The 22,776-nt window shown below is 41.5% G+C and overlaps 1 protein-coding gene across 3 annotated transcripts in view; it reads right to left on the bottom strand.

The window, feature by feature from the left end:
• UST (uronyl 2-sulfotransferase) overlaps positions 1–22,776 on the bottom strand; it is a 292,952-nt gene that overhangs the window by 177,898 nt on the left and 92,278 nt on the right. For all 3 annotated transcript variants that reach the window (XM_073337584.2, XM_073337585.2, XM_073337586.2), the window contains exon 2: positions 10,424–10,467. In XM_073337584.2, the coding sequence (XP_073193685.1) occupies positions 10,424–10,467 (44 nt within the window). The remainder of the gene's footprint in view (positions 1–10,423; positions 10,468–22,776) is intronic.

Below are 22,776 nucleotides of genomic sequence, written 5' to 3'. Positions count from 1 at the left end.
CTACCAACACTTCAATTAGTCCAGGTTCACATATTTATCTTTGGAGACACATGGCTACACCTGAGTGACTACAAAAATGAGCTTGTGAGGTTTCTCACCAGCAGTGTGCTCACAAGTATTACAGTAATCTATCTTTCAGCAGATAACATTACCATAGGGCTCTGTCTCATTTATATATGGTGGTAGAATATCATCCAGAATTATGAGTTTTTTTCTTGAAATACTGTAATTGATGGATAACAAAAAGATAATTTAAAAGACTCTTGTACAAGTGTACGTAAACAGCACAAAATATCCAGAATCATAGTTTCTGGGATTTCAGCAGTTAATTTAGATATTCAGTCAAAACCTTTTGGGAGGATTCAGATTACAAATAAACTTTTGTACCATTTTTCTAACACAAAGCACTTTCAGATATTCCATTTGTTCAATCTACTGCTTATCAAACTTAACAACCCAATTTGTATAGTCTCCTAGGTGTACACCATTACTTCAAAATGTGAAGGATGGGTTTGCGTTAAGGAACTGGACTGGAATTCAGGAGTTTTGGTTTCAGTTTCAGGCTGTTAACAGACTTTCTGTACAACCTTGGGCAAGCCACTATGTCTTAGTTCTCCATAGATAACAATCGGATTATAATACTTTCCCACATTACAGGGTGTTGCGAGGATCACTTCATTAATGTTTGTAAGACACTGAGACACTATCAGGATGGGCGTCATGTAAGGACATAGATAGATAGTAATATAAATAATCAGTTTCTTGACCACATGATGCCCAGAATCTGTAGCTACCATATTAAATATTCAAGTAAGTGTCAATGAGGGGCAGGCAAATATGAGTATGTCACACCAATATTTCACACTCCATTAGAGCTACCCATTCAATTCAATTAAAGATAATTTAATCCATTAATACAGTATTTGTTTTAATTCTTCTGGTTTAAAATGTTAAAGTGTTATTCACTGTATTTGCTTTTTTAGTAGCCACTGAGTCAAGTAAACTTCACTGCGAGTTATTTACATATTACAATGTTTCTAAACGTTGACAAGCTCTGTTTTTGAAAGCTTCCACAATGTATTTTGCTTTCATAAGCACCTCTCTGTACAAATGGGCACCACATTGTTAACTCTGAAGTAAAAAAGGCACCTCTCTACTGTACAAACATGCACTGCATTATCTCTGAAATAAAAAAAGCCAACAAAAATAGCAAAAGGAAGAGAATTTCTTGCTGCTGCTTTCTTTTTTTTATTGGCTGTTTCTCCATAGTTAACCTAGACTTCCACACACAGTAGGACCATTTGCTTTTAATAATATGCACCACTTGTTTTGGAGCTGGAATGCTCTGTTTAGCTATTCTATCAAACACACATCTGCTACTATTCCTGCTTTTAAAATGCTTGATAAACAATTACGTGGAAGAGATTTATCTTTATACCTGGCACTTCGCCAGTAACAAATTAATCACTTAGACTGAACAGCAGTATAATGGGAAAAATGTTTCTTAAAACAATAGCAAAAACCCTCCAGTAAAGATATTGCTCATACAAAAACCCCAGAAATAAAACTCTCCAAAACACCACAATTGTAGCTAACTGGATGTTCAGGGGGTCCGGGGAAAAACCCAAAGGCAGCTCTCTTTTGGCAAAAAGGATAGTCTGTACACAACATTTTAGCAGTCAAAAACTAGAGTTTAAACATAAAATAAGTCCAAGATACTAAAATAAATGGGGAGCCAGACCAAAAACTAACAGGTAAAGAGAAGATAAAATATATGGGACTTTAAAAAAAATCCTGGTTGCTACTATACACATAGGAGTTGAACTGAAAAGGAAATATATACCTAGAATGATGACATGATCTTTTAGACAGGCTGCCTTAAAGAAAATTCTGCTTGACAACTAGAAGAGACAATGGACTCATACAGTCTACAACCAATTTTAATTAAGACTTAACTGTAGACCTGTCTGTGGCCAAAAGCAGTAAAAATAATACAGCGTGTATGTGCTATCACAATTGTACCATGTTGCTAGCAGTGGGTGAAACCTAGGATGATGGTACCAAGACAGGGGATGGATCACTTCAGGATTAACTGTTCTGTTAATTCCTTCTGGGGCACCTGGCATTGGCCATTGTCAGAAGACAGAATACTGGGCTAGACAGACCTTTGGTCTGACCCAGTCTGGCCGTTCTTATGCAAGACATTTGCATTTCTTCAGTAACTGGCTCCACAGCCCCAATATCTTTGTAATGGCTTCAACTCAGTTATTAGTAAAATTTGGTTCAGATTCAGCTTGTGTATTGGTATGTGCTTTGTTTGTTCTCTTCTTGACCTAATCTTCACCCACACTCATTTTTGTATTCACTTTATGGTTTGAAGTACTGTCACAAAAGTGCTAAGCACAGGGCTTTGCTGATACCCGAGCAGCTGCCAATAGCATCAGATGCATGACGGGGATCCCATGGGAAGTTTGTCCGAAAAGAGCCCCACTTCAACAGATTTTATCTGTCATCAAGTGCCTACAGCACAGCTTCTTTATTCACATATATATCAGCTGCACAAGCTAAGGACTCTATCCTGCAGCTCTTACCCAATGCTTATACAGGCAAAGCTCTCATCAACCTCAATGGTAGATTTGCTAGAGAAAGGACTGCAATATTTGTCCCCAAGTGTCAGTTTCACCTCCTAAATTGTACTGGAGAAAAAGATACAGTAGAGCTGAGAAAACAGTCATTCAAGGACTGAAATAAAATACATTTACTTTTGTTTTTATTTGCTGAACATTCACACACAGAATCATAGAATATCATGGTTGAAAGGGACTTCAGGAGGTCATCTAGTCCAACCCCCTGCTCAAAGCAGGACCAAGCCCCAACTAAATCATCCCAGCCAGGGCTTTGTCAAGCCTGATCTTAAAAATTTCAAAGGAATCCTTCCACCATCTCCCTAGGTAACGCATACCTCCCTAGGTAACGCATTCCAGTGCTTCACCACCCTCCTAGTGAAAAAGTTTTTCCTAATATCCAAACTAAACCTCCCCCACTGCAACTTGAGACCATTACTCCTTGTTCTGTCATCTGCTACCACCGAGAACAATCTAGGTCCATCCTCTTTGGAACCCCCTTTCAGGTAGTTGAAAGCAGTTATCAAATCCCCCCCTCATTCTTCTCTTCCGCAGGCTAAACAATCCCAGTTCCCTCAGCCTCTCCTCATCAGTCATGTTTCCAGTCCCCTAATCATTTTTGTTGCCCTCCGGTGGACGTTTTCCAATTTTTCCACATCCTTCTTGTAGTGTGGGGCCCAAAACTGGACACAGTACTCCAGATGAGGCCTCATCAATGTCGAATAGAGGGGAACGATCACGTCCCTCGATCTGCTGGCAGTGCCCGTATTTATACAGCCCAAAATACCATTGGCCTTCCTGGCAACAAGGGCACACTGCTGACTCATATCCAGCTTCTCATCCACTGTCACCCCTAGGTCCTTTTCTGCAGAACTGCTGCCTAGCCATTCGGTCCCTAGTCTGTAGCAGTGCATGGGATTCTTCCATCCTAAGTGCAGAACTCTGCACTTGTCCTTGTTGAACCTCATCAGATTTCTTTTGGCCCAATCCTCTAATTTGTCTAGGGCCCTCTGTATCCTATCCCTACCCTCCAGTGTATCTACCTCTCCTCCCAGTTTAATGTAATGGAACACATCAATTTATTTTTGTCTATTACTGTCATTAATTTGCACCAACTGCACAGAAATTTTTTTAAAACAGGTTTATTTCATCCATAGGTACTATTTTGGCTCCATTTTACATGGGAAAGATAAATAAAAGTTCACTCCAGAACATAAATTTTTCTTTAATTACACCTGCCTGAAAACGTGAAGCAATCTAGGAATTCTAGGTACTTTATTTGAAGAGTTATTTTTTTTTTTTTTTTACTGTTAAAGTTATAGGATCTAGTTCTTGGTTTTGGCTGACCTGTGCTCAGAGGACCCAAAAATGGTGAAGATGAGTTGGCTGGTGGTATGTCATCTTTACACCTTGTGATCCTTGGACCAGCTAGGGGGTGGTTCAGTCCCCAAGAGCAATTTAGAGCAGCATTAAGGCTGCTTTAAGTTATGATTAGCTGCAACAGCACCCAAGGATCTGTTCTGACACCTGGGGATGGCTGGAATGCTGCATGGCTCTGTCCAAGTCCTTTACACCGAGGATTGAGAAGGAGGATAGCATAGGCCAGCTACACCAGCTTTCTGTCACTGGAGGATTCCTCTATGTCCAGTAAATCCTTAGCTGGCCACTTAAGCCAACTTTAAATCTGATTTTTTGCTCTTTCTGCCATCAGTATACTCCAAAGGGAGAATCAGACCACCAGAGCAATAGCGTCTGAGTAGGTGCAGCAGTGAGCCCAGCTCACTCTCTTTGCTTATGTTTGGGAAAGCTGCTGCTGCCCCATTTTGAAGTATGGCTGAGAGCTGCCCTGATCTTCTGAAATCTATGAGCCACACACTGGGTTTTTCTCATTCCAAAAACGTGTCCTTTTCTGAAAGTGCTATTTTCAATTCTTCACATGAGGAAAAAAAGTCAGTCCTATTTCAAAATATTCTTATCTGGTACCTAGCCATGTTGAATGCCAAAATATAAGAAGGTTCTCTGCACAACCTCTAAATTGATTGCAAATTGGGCCATGGTTACTTTTCACTATCATAAATTAAAGACGGTTATTAGCCATTATTTACATCAGTCCTGGGCAATTGATCATTGTTCATTAGCTAAAATGCACAAACACTTCTAACTTAAGCGGCTTTTTAAGCAGATATATAAAATTAGAATCAACCTGATTCTAAAAACTTACTTTTTAAATCTCTAAAATCCCCTTTTCATGTTTTTGTTTCATTTAGAGCACACTGTAATTCTCACCGATTAATATCACAGATGTTATAAAAACATTTGGAGAGTTTCCCATACTAGTACCCAGTACTACTATGAATTCACAGATGAATTAAACAAGTCAGAAGTACAACTCCAGGATAAGTGAATTGCAGGATTGCATGCGACAGCCAAGAGCTTCTACAGTTATGCATTATGCACATTAAAAAAAACTGAATGCTGACAGGTGTAGTAAAGTAAGAAGCCCTGTTAAAAAATTCTTTACACGGATATTATTTTAAACAATGGATTTAAGAGCCAAATCATACCTACCAATTTCTGTACGTCATTCCCCTTGGAATCATCCATCTATCACTTCATAATTTACAACTCCAACAGCCTAATATTTAGCTTGAGATAAAAAACGCAGAAGCTGCCTGAATGAGAATCAGGGCGCATGTAGTTTCTTGCCTCAAGCAGATGGCAGTAGCTGATGCTTCAAAGGAGGGTAAGTAACGTATACACACCTACCTAATCATGCAATAGAACTTTTGGATCTGAGGGAAGAATATGGCCCTAAACAAACACTATGAAGTATCTGCACAATATCTAAATGTCAGCGTTGCAAATGTTTAGACAAACCGGAGTGAACAGAAAAATAAGTGAGAACTGCAAATGTGTTGCTGTTGGGACAGTCAAGATGTTTATATCCCAACCTATGCCCTCCCAATGTTTTTAAAGAGGCAATTAGGCACATGCTTCAAAATGTAAGATAATTAGCACTTACATAAGACTATATTCTATTGCCCTGCTGTACTGTTTTTTAAACACCCAGAACTGAGGCTGGTTGGACAAAATGCCCAGAACTTTTATTCATTGCACAAGCACTCAATTCAAATCTGAGCACGTTCAGGCTGCTCAAAACATCCTAGTTCACATTGGGAAGCCCAAAGACTAAGCATGATGACATCAGCAGGACACAGATTTAATCTTATGAGTATCACAGATAATACTGAAGCACGGGACACACTTCAGACTACAGTATTTGTCATCAGAAGTTTGAAACTTTATCTGCCAGCTGGAAGAGGAGTGAAATAAAGAAGAAAAAAGGGATAGACACCACACTGTACTAAGTGAATATACTAAAGATAGTAAGGCACTGGGAAGATCTTAAAGCAATTGCAGATTAGCCAGGAATCTTTAAGACAAGGGAACTAAGGTAAATTTTTCAGACTGTACTATGAAATTGTCTAGGATGGATAAATCTGAACTGTTGCTACTGTGCATTATGGCACACATCCCCCAGCCCTTTTCTTGTGTAACGCAAAACTCCTGAAATAAGAGGAACAAAATGCTAAATTTGGCATGCAAATCAGAAAAAAGTTGACAAGGTTAAAAAAAATCTTATATTAATCTAGATTACAGTCCTTTCCTTACTGGCCTGGGAAGGCATTTCTGAGTGCTAAATCAAACACAAAAAATATGGATCTGGAATAAACATTGCTTTTACTCTGTCAAGCACCGAATACTTTACCCTGGAGGCCAGTTCTAAGCAATTCTTTAAACCAGAGGTTCTCCAACTGTGGTCCGCGGACCACAAGTGCTCCAGGAGCTCCATTCAGGTGGTCCGCGGATAGTTCCCTCTAAGGTGAGTGCCTGGGCAGCCACACATGAGAGAATGAAGGGCCACCCACCTAATTAGTGAAGCTGCACAGGTGTGGCTCACTAATTAGGTGCCTGGATCCTGAAGAAGATGCACATGTAAAATGAGGTGGTGGCCTTGAGGGGAATAGGGGGAAGTGGGGTGAGAAGAGGGGGTGGGGGGAATTTGGGATTTGCAGGGCTGTGGCGGCTAGAGAAGGAGGCGACTTTCCCCAGCTCCAGGGCTGCAGCTGCTGGCGAGAGACGGCCCTCCTTCCCAGCCTCAGCTCTGTGGCTGCTGTGGCGGGGGAGAGACCCCCCCTCCTTCCCAGCCCCAGCTTGGGAGCTGCCGCAGCGGGGGAGAGACCCCCCCCCCCTCCTTCCCAGCCCCAGCTCGGGAGTTGTCGTGGCGGGGGAGGGAGGGCACATCCATCGCATTAAAAAGGTAAGACTACTGATATTAAAATTTGAGTTGTGTTGTTTTATTTGTAGAACAAAAAAAGTTTATTATTAATTTTCTTTATATAGCGCTTTTATCCAAAGCGCTTTACAATAGTTAGCTAACAGTACTAACAACATTTGGAAAGATCATTAAGTGGTCTGCTGAGACCCTCAGCAATTTTCAACTGGTCCGTGGAAAAAAAAGTTAGAGAACCACTACTGTAGACCAAGCATGCTACAATGTTTCTGGGTAAGAGAGAAGCAGGAGACTGTACCCAAACAACAGAAGAAATGTCTTTCAGGGACACACAGGAAACAATTTTTCAAGACAAAAAACCATCATTTAGCTTTATCTTTTTACCCTAGCAGTTATCAGTGGAGAGTTTACTTAAGTTTATTTTATTATCTCTGCTAGGACTATAATGATCTACCTTCATAACTACTCATGCAGGAAACCCATAAGGATACTTGTGCTCTCCAGGTGCAATTAGAAAAAAATATAGCTTAGGGGTTGGGAGAGGGAGTGTGATGTTTAAAAGGGAGGTTTTGTTGTATTTTGAGAGATTAAGGACAAAATTTTCACAAGCACCTAAGTCATTTAGGACCAGATTTTTACAGGTTTTTGGGTGCTCAAAGATGCAGATAGGTGCCTCTTTTCAAAAGCCCCTAGGTACCTAATTCCCACTGAAATGAGTTCACCTGGCAATGCTTCATATTAAAACATACCCACAGCCAAAGCCAATCTGCTATTTATAAAATGCCAGTATATCATGTGATTTCTCCCCCATCCCCTTCCCTTTTTTTTTTTTTAAACACCTCTGTTACAAGTAACAGAGAAAAATGAGAGAATCTGGGAAAGGAAACCTTTTAAAAATATTTATCTTGTCATTGTATATCATTTGCACAGTACATAACCTTGCAAATGAAACATTTACATTACCAGGATATAAACATGTCACCATATTACACTATGCATAGGAAAATAAAATTAACATGATAAAATTAATAGCATGGCAGGATTACGCCTTCCTTTCTAAGAAAACTCACTATATTTATTTATAGAGCAGCAAAAACAATGTCATTATAATGTTCTTATTATGTGTCTTTTCTGGAAAGTCTCAGAGCTAAGGTAACACCAAATTAGGTTTCAGAGAATCATATATATTAATGGCTAGATTGTACCTGGATGCACAAAAGCCTGTCACCACTTTTCCTCTTGCAGAGGCCAGACATAATCTTCATCCTTGCATTCCTGAAATGCTCGGAAAGCAGTGCCCATAACTCAGTCAGTGAAAAAGAGCACAGCAAGACTACAGCGCCCCACAGTTCACTGGCCAGAAAAGTTGGACCAGCATACTACACTTACCTAACCCTGTACGTAAGTGTACTTGACACCTCCACCACAAACACTCCTGGAAACATTATGCTTGCACAATGGTTCTAGCAACTGCTGCCAGCACGCAGGCCATTTTCACATCCCTCACCAATGAAGGCAGCGATTTGGGGTCTGGCCTACAGAATTTTTGTACAGCTATAACTACATTGGCTTAAAAAATGATACAGTTAAAGAGCTAAAATTGCCTTCTGTGGACACAGCTATTCCAGCATTAAGGGTGCATCTATCAGGTATTCACCCACGAAAGCTTATGCTCCAATCCGTCTGTTAGTCTATAAGGTGCCACAGGACTCTGCCGCTTTTACAGATCCAGACTAACACGGCTACCCCTCTGATACAATCTAATGCTAAACTACAATAGTATTATTTGTGTCTATTGTTTTCCATATTATATTCACTAGTTGATAAAACACACCTAATTTTAAATTTTAATGTTATAATCTACCAGTTTGCCACCTACCACTCTTCTACTATCTGACACTAGCAGCACAACTATTGAGGCCTGCTCTACACTAAAGTGTTAGGTCAACCTAAGGCAGTTTACTTTGACCTAATTATGTCAGTGTACACGCTACAGCCTTGCTCCTCCCGATGTAAGTGTCCTACTACACTGACACGATACTTCTACCTCCACGAGAGGCATAGGGCTTATATCGCTATAGTTAGGGTGACACAGTGCCCCTGCAGACACTGCGTTACCTACATCTATTGGTTGTCACTGTCAATTTCACAGCTCTGCTGGGGCCATGAAATTGACAAGAAAGCTGTCTCCTGGTTCCTCAGCCCTGCTGCCACCCAGGCTCCTGGCTCAGGCTGCCACCCAGGTTCCCTACGGAGAGCCATGCTCCACCCCGGGGTCCCGGATCCCCACACTGCCCAGGCTGCTGCCCAGGCTCTCAGCTCCCTGCCAGGAATGGGACATCCGCACTGGGCTTCTCAGCACCCCATCCCTACACGAGGAAGGGAACAGCTGCACTGGGCTTCTCCGCTCCCCACTGGGAACGGGGCAGCCACCCGGGCTCTCGGCTCCCCACTCCCAACTGAGGGCATGGCTGCACTTAGGGGGAAGCTCTGTGCCCAGAGTGCAGTCGGCTGCCGTGCTCAGAGCTGAGCCCAGCTCCTGGTGAGAAGCGGGGAGCTAAGAAGCCTGGTGCAGCTGCCCTGTTCCCAGTGGGGGGCTGCATGTGCCTGCCACTCTTAAGTCAGTGGAAGCACCCCTGATGAAGATGCACACCACTGACCGAAGAAGGGCAATGTGGATATCACCCCCCGCAGTAATTACTGCATGGCTGTAAGTCAACCTAATGTAGGTCAACTTAAGTTTACAGTTGTAAAATGCCAGTATATCATGTGATTTCTCCCCCATCCCCTTCCCTTTTTTTTAAAACACCTCTGTTACAAGTCTCATTTAAAAATCAAGAAACAGTAATGTTTATCTTGATAACCATTTCCTTTTAAGAGTACACTGTCCTCAGCATAAACCAGTGCAGCCACTCTCAGATTTTTTTTTTTTAACATAGACCCCAATTTCACTGAGTTCATGTATTCTGCATTTGTTTAAGGTTTTAGAAGTACTATACCTGTTGAAATACTTTCCTTTTAAAAGGGAAACACTGAGAGGAAGAGATTTAGTGTGAGGGTTTAGAAACAATAGTTTAGCCCTGTTAGGCTGTTGTGAGCAAATACTTCACAAGAACAACGATAACTGTAACAATTTGATGACGCTTCCTAAAGTGACCAAGTGATAATACTGTTCCAGAATAGAGGACCACTGAGCATTCTATTGTACGTGTTGATAAACTGCATCATGTTGGCACCAGGAAAGAACGGTTTGAAATCCCGTTCCCACTGACTTCAATGAACCAGTTTTACCCATGTTAAACGTATTTTTGTGCAAGCTATCTACAAAAGCCTGAGAAGAAAATACGTTCTAAAAAAGGGGGGGGCAAAAGGGCCAAATTGAGCTTTCAGCTACACCAATGTAAAACTCAGTGGAGCTCCTCCATATTTACTACGGAGGAACAGAGCATAATTTGGCCCAAAATATACAATAGGAAAGCAGCTGGTAAGGATGGAAGGAGCTCACCTTGCGCGGGGGTGGTCCATGGTCATCCAAGTAAGTGGAATTTCCTGGTGGGGGGAAAAGAGACAAACACAAAAATTATGCAATGTAATTTCAAACCCATAAAAATTACTTAGTGACATCTTATGGGAATTAGTGTCCCTCCCAGTGTTTCTGTTTTGTCACAGGAACCAAGTCAAACAAACGCTTTCTCTTGCTACATTTTTCTTTTTTTAAAAACTAGGGGTGATTTGGCTCATCCACATGTTTGACAGCCAGTTGCACAAATGTTAGAGTTTTAGTACAAAACTAAATGGTCCAGGTGTATGAAATGGGACAATGGCACCTTTAGTTATTCACAGTATTAAAAAATATAGTGTACATGTATAAGGACAGAGTTGTAAACAATTATAATTCATGAATCTCAGTAGACACAATTTAATTTTAAATAACATCATTCTGGGGCTGGCTCCTAGATTTTGGTCAGATTAAGTTGACAAACACTGTGTGATACCTACACTAGACTTTCTGCATTTTCCTATACCGGATTCCCGCCCACTGACCTGTGATTTAATTTCTGTCTCAGAATATTCAAAAAGTCTGAACAAACAATACTATTATGCCTGCCATTCCAACTTGCTCTCCTTCCTGAGGCCGAAGAAAAAGCCCGTGATTCTCAAGTGCTTTCCTGTAGGTTAGTCCAATATAAAACACCCACCCAAGACCCACAACTTCAGGGTTTTTTCTATTTTATACACACACACGAATAAACGCATGCAGCATTTCTTCCTTAACTCTCACTCTGTTCCCCATATCAAACAGAACCTTTCCTAATATACCCATCAGAAGGCAAAAGGCTCTCCGCAGTTCTGGCAGTCTCCATCAGGCTGACAGCTACATTCAAACATCTTGTCATCTGAATCATCTCCAAGCCCAAGATAGTAAGAAAATCCCTTTGTCCCTATACCAAGAGGCTAGGTAGTATGAGGATAAAATTCATTAATGTTTATGAGGCACTAAGATACCAGAATGATGGGGCCCACATAAGTACCCCCGAGAGAAAAAGTTCCTTACAAATGAGATCCACTGATAAGTCAGTCTCTGGATCCCAGGATTGTTCAGTGCTGCAGCGGCAACACACTCTGTCTTTGGGAGGAAGAAGTGTCTCATGTAGCTCGCAATGAAATGCTCTGGTTAGTTAAGAATGTGTACTGCAGACTCAAAGGGTTTCCATTCCATCCTCCTTGGCCAGAAGGACAGCGGCTCAACGTAAGGATCTTGCAGAATTATTCATGGTACCATCATAAAAGAAAGCATTTTGGACAGAGGAGGCATGAAATCCAATAGGTTTGCTAATGACAGCTCCACACCACTAATTTAGTTAAATACAACTAATCAATCCATTTTATTAAAAAAAAGCTTGAATTACTATGTAAATTAAGTTTTAAAACTTTGTGTTTTCAATACTTTTTCTAATTCCTTTAAGTTTAAAAATCACTTGTCTGACACTATAAAGGGTGGGAGTCAAGAAAAACTAATCTAGGGTTCAACATCATGTAAAACCTACTCCAAATCCAAAGAAGATGGTTCTTCACAGTTTTCTTGGTCTGGCATGAGAGTCCACGAATGCAGAAGCCTCAACATCTTTTATTTCATTGAACTGGCTCTAAAGAACATTCACATTTTTCACTTCAAGTCTCCCTCATATGTCCTTAATGCAAAATCAAAAGCTCATCTTCTTATTATTCTAATATAATAGTACCTTCTCCTTGTGGGACTAATTAATTAATTGCTAATGTCTATTTTCTGGTTCAGAATGCTCCACTCTCACCCCACACCTAATATTGCATTCCACTGATTCTGATTGCCTGGAAAATAATTCTATTCACAAATAATTGAAAGGAGTCCTATATGGTCCTTTGATAAAATGGTTCTTCTATAGGCAAAGCCTCTGAAAAAACATGTTTGATGGGGAAGAATCAGCAGTTCAGAAAAAAATATTGTTACATATAGTTTGTCAAAGCTAAGACATTATGCTAAGACCATTCTTTCCAGCACTAGCCATAGACTACGTTTCCCTACCATCTGGCCATGTGTACATATCAGTTTTCCTTAAAAATGAAGAGTTTGTATGGAGTAGCTAAATGCGTCCAGCAACCCACCCCATAATGAATGCAGTCAAGAGAATGATGTTATTGATGTAAAAATGACTTTTAATACTTTTCTTGAAAATAAGAGTACGTTGTCTTTCTTGCTCTGCGTTAAGCACAGACCTTTATTAGGCAAGGCAGACAATTTTTAAACAAACGAACACATTAAAAATGGTAGATAATATCTGAAAAGTAGCAACTCACTAAAAAGTATGAAATTGGTAATAGGTCTTTTTAAAATATTACATCTTATTGAAAAAAGGTATGTTTAAGCCTGTCGAGTCACATTCACACTCATACACACCACTGTAGTTATTCCAGGCATTTGAGTTTACCAAAATTAAAAGAACATTAATTACAATTTTAGCAAACAGCTGTCATGGTTATTTTGCTGAAAAAAAAAGATCTGAATTACTGCTGTTTTCTTTTCCTCTCAAGTTTTAAACAGATAAGTATATTCATACTATATACTGTAGCTTATAGTACGTTCCCTACAAAAGACGGAACTAGAAAGTATGAGCTAATACCTTAAAAGGAGAAAATCTTTTTTGAAATACACATAAACATTGAATATGGTCTAATTATTAACATCTCACCTTTCTATACCACTGTTTCTGTATGTTGCATTTTCCTCACTTTGTTTTCTTGAAACTAATCTTTCAGTGTTTGAGCAACTACAATGATCTTCATATCTGGCTTGGCACAGGTATTTCATGTGCTTGATTTCTGTTTTTAAACCAATTTTTAATTTTAGCAGCTTGATTTTGGGTTGCTACTACACACATTTAAAAATAATGAGTCAAATTCTGAGTGGATGTAAACAGATTCATTTACCATGGAAGTCTCAACAGTGAAAAGTGGTGATATAAACTTGTCACGAGACAGATATAAGTGGTGAAAGTTTAAATAGGATTGATTTGGAATCCAATAAGAGTAACTTGCACAAACCAAAAAGGGGGCAAAAAGGGTAGGTCACCAGTAGGGAAAATTTACTTCAACCCTCAAATTAGATATCTTTTCCTGCTACATTTCATTCTTCTGCCCCTTTGGCATGTAAGTTAAAGTTATTTTGAACATGTATGGAATGACAAATCAGTGCACTAATTTGAATCCTCTTTTTTCAGTGTAGCAAGTTTAAAACAAACGTTCCCTTTTGATAAACAGATGAAAGCTTTTGCCAAATGGTTAACAAAAAACCCAACAGATCCAGGAATGGAGGACATTGACAGGAGAGAGCTTTCTCTATGGCTGGGGTTCTCAAACTTCATTGTACCCTGACTGCTTTCTGACAAGAAAAATTACTACACGATGCCAGGAGAGGGACTTGAAGCCTGAGCCCTGCCAGCTGGGGGTGGGGGTGGAGGGGGGTGGGGAGTCAAAGCCCATGGGCTTCAGTCCCACGCAGGGGGCCTGTAACCCGAGCCACACCATCCAGAGCTGAAGATGGGCCTGAGCAGCAGGGCTCAGGCTTTGGCCTCAGGCCCCAGCAAGTCTGGCAACCCCATTAAAAAGAGGTTGGGACCCAGTTTGGGGTCCCGATCTACAGTTTGAGAACCGCTGCTCTATGGTATGCTCCCCACTGCCTTCAATCCTGTTGAAGTCCTTTTGCAAATATTCTCACTGATCACCACATCACAGTATCAAGCTCTAAATTCATATCGATGTAAAGCCAATCTGAGAAACAGCTTTACTGGGAAATAAATCTGCAGGAAGTTTCATATAGCAAGTTGAAAACCTGGTAAGAATGAAGAAGGTCTTCTAGTACAGCAGAAGGGGTTATGGAAGGCAAACTGGGAATTGAACCTGAAAGACATCTACAAAATACATGGAGGACTTGCAGGTAGGAAAGAAGGCTCCACTTTCACCCCAACATGGCCTCTAACAATATATATATATATTATTGTTAAACAGTGAAAGTTTCGATAGAGACATATCCAGAAAAGGCGAATTATTCTATGAACTGTTTCCTACTATAAGAAGTTAAAAGAGCTGAAAGAGAAAGACACAGACTCAGACTTTCAGGCCAGAAGGGATGATTGTGATCATCTAATCTGAAAGAAAGACATGTCGTAGAGGTGAGCGGCTCATTACTACGGTACTATATCATAAACACTACAGTCACTATGTTGATAAGACAAAATAGGTATCTCTGTATAGCATGCTTACATGAAGTAGAGAAAAAGAAATTTATTATTCTGTGTTTATACAGTACAGCACCAGGAACACTTAAAACATTGTACTGGCATATGAGAATGTGCGTGCCATGACTGTAAATATCAATAAGAAAATAAAGTACTTTCTGAGGTGGCTATGGTATGATAATGGAAGGTACACTAATCTGTTTGCATTGAAATCTGGGTCCACAGCCCTGGAGTAACCCATTTCATGTAATAACAGATTATTTCCTCCCAACCCCCTTTTTTAAAAAAAATAGAAGTTATTAATGACACAATTGATCCTAATTGTCCTGAAAATGTCATCAGATAGTTCTTTAGCATATTTATTCTTAAAAAACATGGTTTCCTAGATAAGCCAATACTAGTCTTCTCCCTCCTTTAATATTATGAAAATTTTGATCATTTAAAAAAGGAATCGGTTTTCAGACTAATATCCACTAGAACTACATCGATACCAATACCATATTTGCATGGATTGAACATATATTCTGAATTCTCACTTTTTTTGCAGAAAAGAAAGATTCAGGTATAGAATGAAAGAGGATTATGGTATTACAGTGGTCTGGTTTCCTAGATAATTAGTAATCTTTAACATGTAGTGAGTCATATATATACAAGGTCTTTGTGAGAACCTGGTGGTTAAATCTTTTTTTTCTTGGAATCAAAGACATAGGAAGTTTCTCAGTCAAGGACCAGCAGACCAAATTTAAACAAAGAAGAATGTTCAGTAACCAAATCAAGGCAGTTATTTCTATAACCAATTCAAAACTAAATAAGGGAAGGAAAATTACAAAATCAGAAAGAAAGGCATTTTTGGTATTGGGGAATATGGGGAAGCTGAGGTGAAATTACATATGTACATTATGAGGATCAGCTGCTTGCACCCAGGGAGTAATTACAATGGGACAGTTCTACATGAACAAATTGGAGATCAGGCAGAAAGAATAGAATGAAGAGCTGCAGGGAGAAAACATTAGGTTTAGGAAGGAGGAGAAAGGAGAGGACCATGCAGAGCTCTTAAAACTTCCCTTGAGCAAGATTTTGCTTGGTGGGGATCAGAAGTTCTACAACGCAGCTGCCATGTTTTCTGCAAGCCTTCTTTCCAAGAAGCCTAACTTCCACTGGATTTTAATTGTATTTGGGTGTCTGGGATACATAAACAGGGGAAAACTGAGTAGGATTTGGAAGGGTATTTTACTTCTGAATTTGACACTGGTGTGACCAATGTTGGAACAATGTGTTCAGTTCTGGGGTCCACACTTCTAGAAGGATACTGATAAATTGCAGACTGTTCAGATAAGTGCCACAAGAATGATTAAAGGATTGGAAAACATAACTTATATTGCAGGGGTTGGCAAACTTTTTAGCCTAAGAGCCACATCTGGGTATGGAAATAGTATGGTGGGCGATGAATGCTCACGAAATTGGGGGTTGGGGTGCGAGAGGGGATGACGGCTCCGGATGGGGGTGTGGGTTCCAGGATGGGACCAGAAATGAGGGTCAGGTGCAGGGCTGGGGCTCCGGGCTGAGATAGGGGGTGAAGGCTCCGGCTGGGGGTGCGGGCTCTGGGGTAGGACCAAAGGATTCAGCAGGTGGGAGGGGGATCAAGGCTGGGGCAGGGAGTTGGGGCCTGGGAGGGGGATCAAGGCTGGGGCAGGGAGTTGGGGCCTGGGAGGGGGATCAGGGATGCAGCGTCTGGGCGGTGCTTATCTCAAGCAGCTCCTCGAAGCAGTGGCATGTCCCCCCTATGGTTCCTACGTGGAAGTGCGGCCAGGCAGCTCTGTGCGCTGCCCTGTCCGCAGGCGTTGCCATGGCACCTCCCATTGGCTGGGAACCATGGCCAATGGGAGCTGCAGAGCTGGCACTTAGGGCAGGGGCAGCATGTAGAGTCCCCTGGCTGCTCCTATAGTAGGAGCCAAAGGGGGCGGGGGGACATGCCACTGCTTCCAGGAGCTGCGTGGACCCCACTCCCTGGCTGGAGTGCCGGAGCAGGGCAAGCCCCCAAACCCACTCCCTGGCTGAAGCTCAAGGGCCAGAATAAAAGTTCTGACGGGCTGGATGTGGCCCACCCCTGTTATAGCCCACCCCTGTTATAGTGATAGATTTAAGGAGATCAAGCTATTTAACATAACAAAGAGAAGGTTAAGGTGTTATTTGAAGACATTTTATAAACAACAATTGAACAAAAATGTGATAATGGGCTTTTTAATAGACAAAGGCATAACAAGATCCGGTGTGTGAAAGCTGAACCTAGACAAATTCAGACTGAAAATAAGAAACAAATTTTTAACGGTGAGGGTAATTAATGACATATAATTTGCAAAGGGTTGCAGCAGATTCTCCTTCCTGGCAATTTTTAAATCCAGAGTGGATGTTTTTCTAAAAGATATGCTCTAGCCCAAATAGAAATTAATTCAGGAAAGTTCTATGTCTTGCATTATACAGGAGATCGGTTTAGTTCAGGGGTGGCCAATCAGTGGCTCCAGAGCCACACGTGGCTCTTCAGAAGTTAATATGCGGCTCCTTGCATAGGCACCAACTCTGGGGCTGGAGCTACCAGTGCCAACTTTCCAATGTGCCGGGGTGGGAGTGCTCACTGCTCAACCCCTGGCTCTGCCACAGTCCCTGCCCCTACTTCACCCCTTCCCCCAAGGCCTCCCTCTCCTTCCTGCCCCCTTCCCTAAGCCCACCATGCCCGCGCTCCTTCCGCTCCCCCCAGAGCCTCCTGCATGCCGCAGGAGGCATGGGGAAGAGGGGCGCTGATCAGCAGGGCTGCTGGCAGGCATGGGGAGCTGATGGTGGGCTGCTGACTTACTACTGTGGCTCTTTGGCAATGTACATAGGTAAATTCTGGCTCTTTCTCAGGTGCAAGTTGGCCACTCCTGGTTTAGTTGATCACAGTGGTGTCTTCTCGCCCCGTGAGCTAGCTTATACTCCTTTGAAAATATCAGCCTTCATTGTACCCCTAGTGGCTACCCAAATCTGAAGCCAGCCATGCATTCTTCCCCCTGTAGACCTCCTAAGGCCCAAAGGAAAATAGTTAAGTGGCCACCACATGCCTTTCCTGGCCTGGAGAGTAAAGGTCTCCCAACACCAAATCATCTAAGAGAAGGTATGGGTGCGTTTGTGACCACTTCTGTCCTCCTACTATGTCTTTTTAAGAGCACATTGAGGAAAAGAGCATGAAACCCTCTCAGCTCCCCACTTGAGGGGAAAAAGGAAGTAGACAGGAAGGCAAAACGGCAGGTGGAGACACTCTAGAGCGTAGCACACCAGGACTTTTATCGATCTATGACACGTGAGGAGGAATTTATGTTGTATTCTGACAGAAGGATAAATTATATACTTCTGAGCAATACTTGACTACCTATTCCTTTAGGAGGCTTGTCTCAAAGTCTGCTACAGTCAGGGGTGAGAGTAAGTCAGAACACTTACCAGTACGGGCCAGGGCGGCTCCGAGCCCCAGAAGAGGCGGGGCCTCAGGAGGAAGGGGCGGGCTGGGGGTCAGCATCCCCCAGCCAGCCCAATGCTGCCCTGGGCTCCCGTGTTGATTTAAGGGGCGCGGGGTTCCGGACGCCACTGCTGCTGGGGGGTGGGGAGCAGCAACGTTAAAGCTCTGCCGCAGCAAAGGACCATCCTTAAAGCACTGCCCCTTTAACGTTGCTGCCCCTTCCCCCACTGTCGGCGGCCCTGCCAGTATGGACCCTACCAGCAGGGCCGCCGACAAGGGAGGCAAAAGGGGCAGGGGCATTAAAGAGGGCTTTAAATGTGGGCTGGGTATGGGCCAGTGCGGGTGTTTATCAGTACACTGTACTGGCCCACTTTCACCCTTGGCTACTGTGTAATACAGTCTCATACCCCATGGATCAAGTAGGTATGTAAAAGACTCTTTGTTATCAAGAACCTGGATCCTGCACCATTGAAATGAATGGGATATTTGCCATTAACTTCAGTGAGACAGTGACTGGTCACTAAGTTGAAGTCATGTTGCTACTTTTTGCCTGGCACCATTTTTCATCATGTTCTATGGTTTCAAGAGGTATTTTGAACACCACCAACAACTATATGGTAGAGGCTCTCTCAGTCCTTGCTTACACAAATACACTGGCATGGCCCTAACAGCAAGAGCACAAATGTGAACAAGATGCGAACAACTCCCAGTATTTTCACCAGTGTCACACAGAGCGGTTGTGAGCAGGTTTAAATGGTTAAATGGTTAAACTCTAGCAGTCAGCTGAAGTCTTATCTAAAAGGGCAATTCCTGCCATTGCTACAACCAGCAGAGCTGCACCAGTGGGAATAGAGGGAACTTTCTCAGAAAAAAGGCAAGTGTAGACGAAGCCCCAGTAACCAGTCAGTGCTGTAACAAGACTCCCATTATACCCCAAACTTGCATCCATTCTGTATGAAAAGCTACATAACTATTATTGCCCTCTTCAGTATAAATCCAGCACCTCACTGAGATCTTTATGGAGTAATACACACCAGCACAGTAGTGTTATTCTGTATTTGACATCCTGAAGTGGAATTCCTTATTTTCCTTTTTTTAAAAACTATGTGCTATATTTTATTTGTACGACTTCTTTTAAGCTTCTTGATCTCAAGAAGAAAACACATTATAGGTCATCATTCACTCCATACCAGTGAATACAGGATTGTGCACTGAAAGCAAAGAAAGACGGGACATGGAAGAGATCACTTGGGTAATTTCATTTTCTTGTAAAATGAAGTCTGGGAACTTTCAATTTAACCAGTTATAAATAATTTAGTGCTGGTTTACTATAAATAGAATAAAGCACTAAGCTCCCAGAAATACACAGTACTGTCAACTTGGCAAGCTCTCTCACTGTTCATTCTGCAGCAACAGCATATATGAAACACAGTACTAACTGGACTAGTATCTTATGAGACACTACAAAGGATTTACATATCTGCAGCTTACATATCAATGCTGAAGTCCAAATTTAAGAGGAAATTTTTTAGATTAAAAAACTTGTTATGTATAAAAATAAAACCAAAAAGTTATTTTTGTATTAAATATAATTACCTTAATAGACTCCAATTTAAGAGTTTAACTGTTCAGTGGATCAATCTATAGTTTTTTGTGGAAGATGTCAGCCTTTATAAATAAGGCCATTATAGACCAGGCCTTCATGGATTTTTTTTTTATAAAGAATCAATTCAAAAAGTGAATGGGATAATAATAATTACTAATGGATGAACCTCAAAACTTTCAATGGTTCAGTTCAGATAAGAAGCCAAAAGTTCTGAGATCTAGCCAAAGTTCATCCAAATTATACAAACCATAACAAAATCTAGGTGGAAAATATCACAGGAATAGGCTTGTCTGCGAGATTGGTACTGGTTACTTCTATTAGTTTGACCATACACAGCTGTTTTAGCAGTATTTCAGCATTTCTTCAAATCTCATTTGGGATCTAGAAATGCCATGGTATACAAAAAAGGAAAAGTAAGGGATGAGATAGTTCAAGTTCTGGACCAAGGCTTTGGTTGTGTTGTTTTCGCTAATGTTGTAAATGAACTAAATAATGCATACATGTACCATTGCCCTCTGAAGGGTAGAGTCATAGTTACTGTACTGTGTGTCATAAGCCCTATACTGCTGAACGTGAAAACAGATTCTACTTTACATCCAGTGGTAAATGCCTGTGCGTTTGTAACACAAACAGCAAAGTTATAATCTTCTAATTTCACATTATGTATAAAAACATTTTCACCAGCCAAATTCAAGAGAAACTAAGTGAGAGAGAGAAAGAAAAGAGAGAACAGAAAACTATGCTATATACAATCCTCATCTGACTCAATAAAATATTGATGGTTCATCTATTAAAACCTTAGAGATGCAAAGGCTGCCTGAAGCATGACATTGGGATGAGACAGAAAATCATATATAGATGCATATTGACTCAAAAATAAAGAAATCTAGATTATATTTTAGGACAAATTGTTTAATGAAGAAAAATATATTGGACTACAGAAATTGTGTGCAAAGCTGGCTTGGCTAAGTATAAATAAAAGTGTTGGCAGTGCAATAACTAATGGTTCTGCTCAGATTCAAAGTGTGAGATTGCTGGATGGTCTGTTCTTATTTTACTCAAACCAGTCTGCCTATCCCTAATTATAACAATCTGCAATAAACGGTCTTCTGAATGTGTGCTTCTTACACATATCATTTTCTTAATTTGAGTTAGACTGCCAGCAGAGGAGCTACCATCCTTTGCATGTTAATGAAAAACTACTAAAGGTATGTGAGCCTTGAAAGTGAGAAGCAAAATGCGTATTGCCATAGAAAAACAGAAATGAAAACTGCAGGGACAACTACCTAATATTTGTGCACATTTAGACATTTTGGCTGTCCGCATTGACTTCTAGGAATTGTTTGTCTTATGGTTTAATGAACAGATGTGACCCTGGGGAAAAGAACATTTGATGTAAGGACGAAAGTCACCACAGGTTACAGACTTCCAGTCACGTGGACTTCAAAAGCTAACTAAGCGTAAGTGAGAAAGGACTGTAATTATACAGAGACCCCTTTCTGGGACAGATAATCTGGACTGAGAGTTGGCAGAGGGATAATGCTTCTGCTGTGAGAGAAACAACTTTTCTGTCAAGCTGTTGGCAATTTCAGTATTCTGTTGCTAAACTTTAGTGTTATTTTAATGATTCTGTCTTAGATATGTAAATGTTTGCTTTTGTACTTATCCTTTACTTAATTATTTACTTTTTACTTCTGTACAATTGCCAACAAACTATTTTCTCATTTAAATCAAACTAATATAAAAAAATCTGGACAGTTCTGAAGACTTATTTGTTTGATGTCAGCATTAAAACAATTTAATCTTCTGCAAAACTCAGTTTACATTGCAGCAAGGGAGATTTAGGATAGACATTAAGAAAAACTTCCCAACTGTAAGAATAGTTAAGCACTGGAACAAATTACATAGGGAGGCTATGGAATCTCCATCACAGGAGATTTTACAAAACAAGTTAGACAAACACCTGTCAGGGATGGCCTAGATAATACTTAGTCGTGCCTCAGTGCAGGGGACTGGACTAGATGACCTATCGAGGTCACTTCCAGTCCGACATTTCTATAATTCTATGATCTGCGGACTATGTGGCTCTAGGAAGAAGAATAAAGGAGTTGGAGGCGCAAGTGGTGTTCTCGTCCATCCTCCCCGTGGAAGGAAAAGGCCTAGGTAGGGAGCGTCGAATCGTGGAAGTCAACGAATGGCTACGCAGATGGTGTCGGAGAGAAGGCTTTGGTTTCTTTGACCATGGGATGGTGTTCCATGAAGGAGGAGTGCTGGGCAGAGATGGGCTCCATCTTACGAAGAGAGGGAAGAGCATCTTTGCCAGCAGGCTGGCTAACCTAGTGAGGAGGGCTTTAAACTAGGTTCACCGGGGGAAGGAGACCAAAGCCCTGAGGTAAGTGGGAAAGCGGGATACCGGGAGGAAGCACAGGCGGGAATGTCTGTGAGGGGAGGGCTCCTGCCTCATACTGGCAATGAGGGGCGATCAACAGGTTATCTCAAGTGCTTATATACAAATGCACAAAGCCTTGGAAACAAGCAGGGAGAACTGGAGGTCCTGGTGATGTCAAGGAACTATGACGTGATCGGAATAACAGAGACTTGGTGGGATAACTCATATGACTGGAGTACTGTCATGGATGGTTATAAACTGTTCAGGAAGGACAGGCAGGGCAGAAAAGGTGGGGGAGTAGCACTGTATGTAAGGGAGCAGTATGACTGCTCAGAGCTCCGGTACGAAACTGCAGAAAAACCTGAGTGTCTCTGGATTAAGTTTAGAAGTGTGTGCAACAAGAGTGATGTAGTGGTGGGAGTCTGCTATAGACCACCGGACCAGGGGGATGAGGTGGATGAGGCTTTCTTCCGGCAGCTCACGGAAGCTACTAGATCGCATGCCCTGATTCTCATGGGTGACTTTAATTTTCCTGATATCTGCTGGGAGAGCAATACAGCGGTGCATAGACAATCCAGGAAGTTTTTGGAAAGCGTAGGGGACA

This window comes from Lepidochelys kempii, chromosome 3 (assembly GCF_965140285.1).
Source record: "Lepidochelys kempii isolate rLepKem1 chromosome 3, rLepKem1.hap1, whole genome shotgun sequence".
Taxonomy (NCBI): domain Eukaryota; kingdom Metazoa; phylum Chordata; order Testudines; family Cheloniidae; genus Lepidochelys; species Lepidochelys kempii.
The sequence above is the reverse complement of the archived record's forward strand: the minus strand, read 5'-3'. Positions and strand labels throughout refer to the sequence as shown.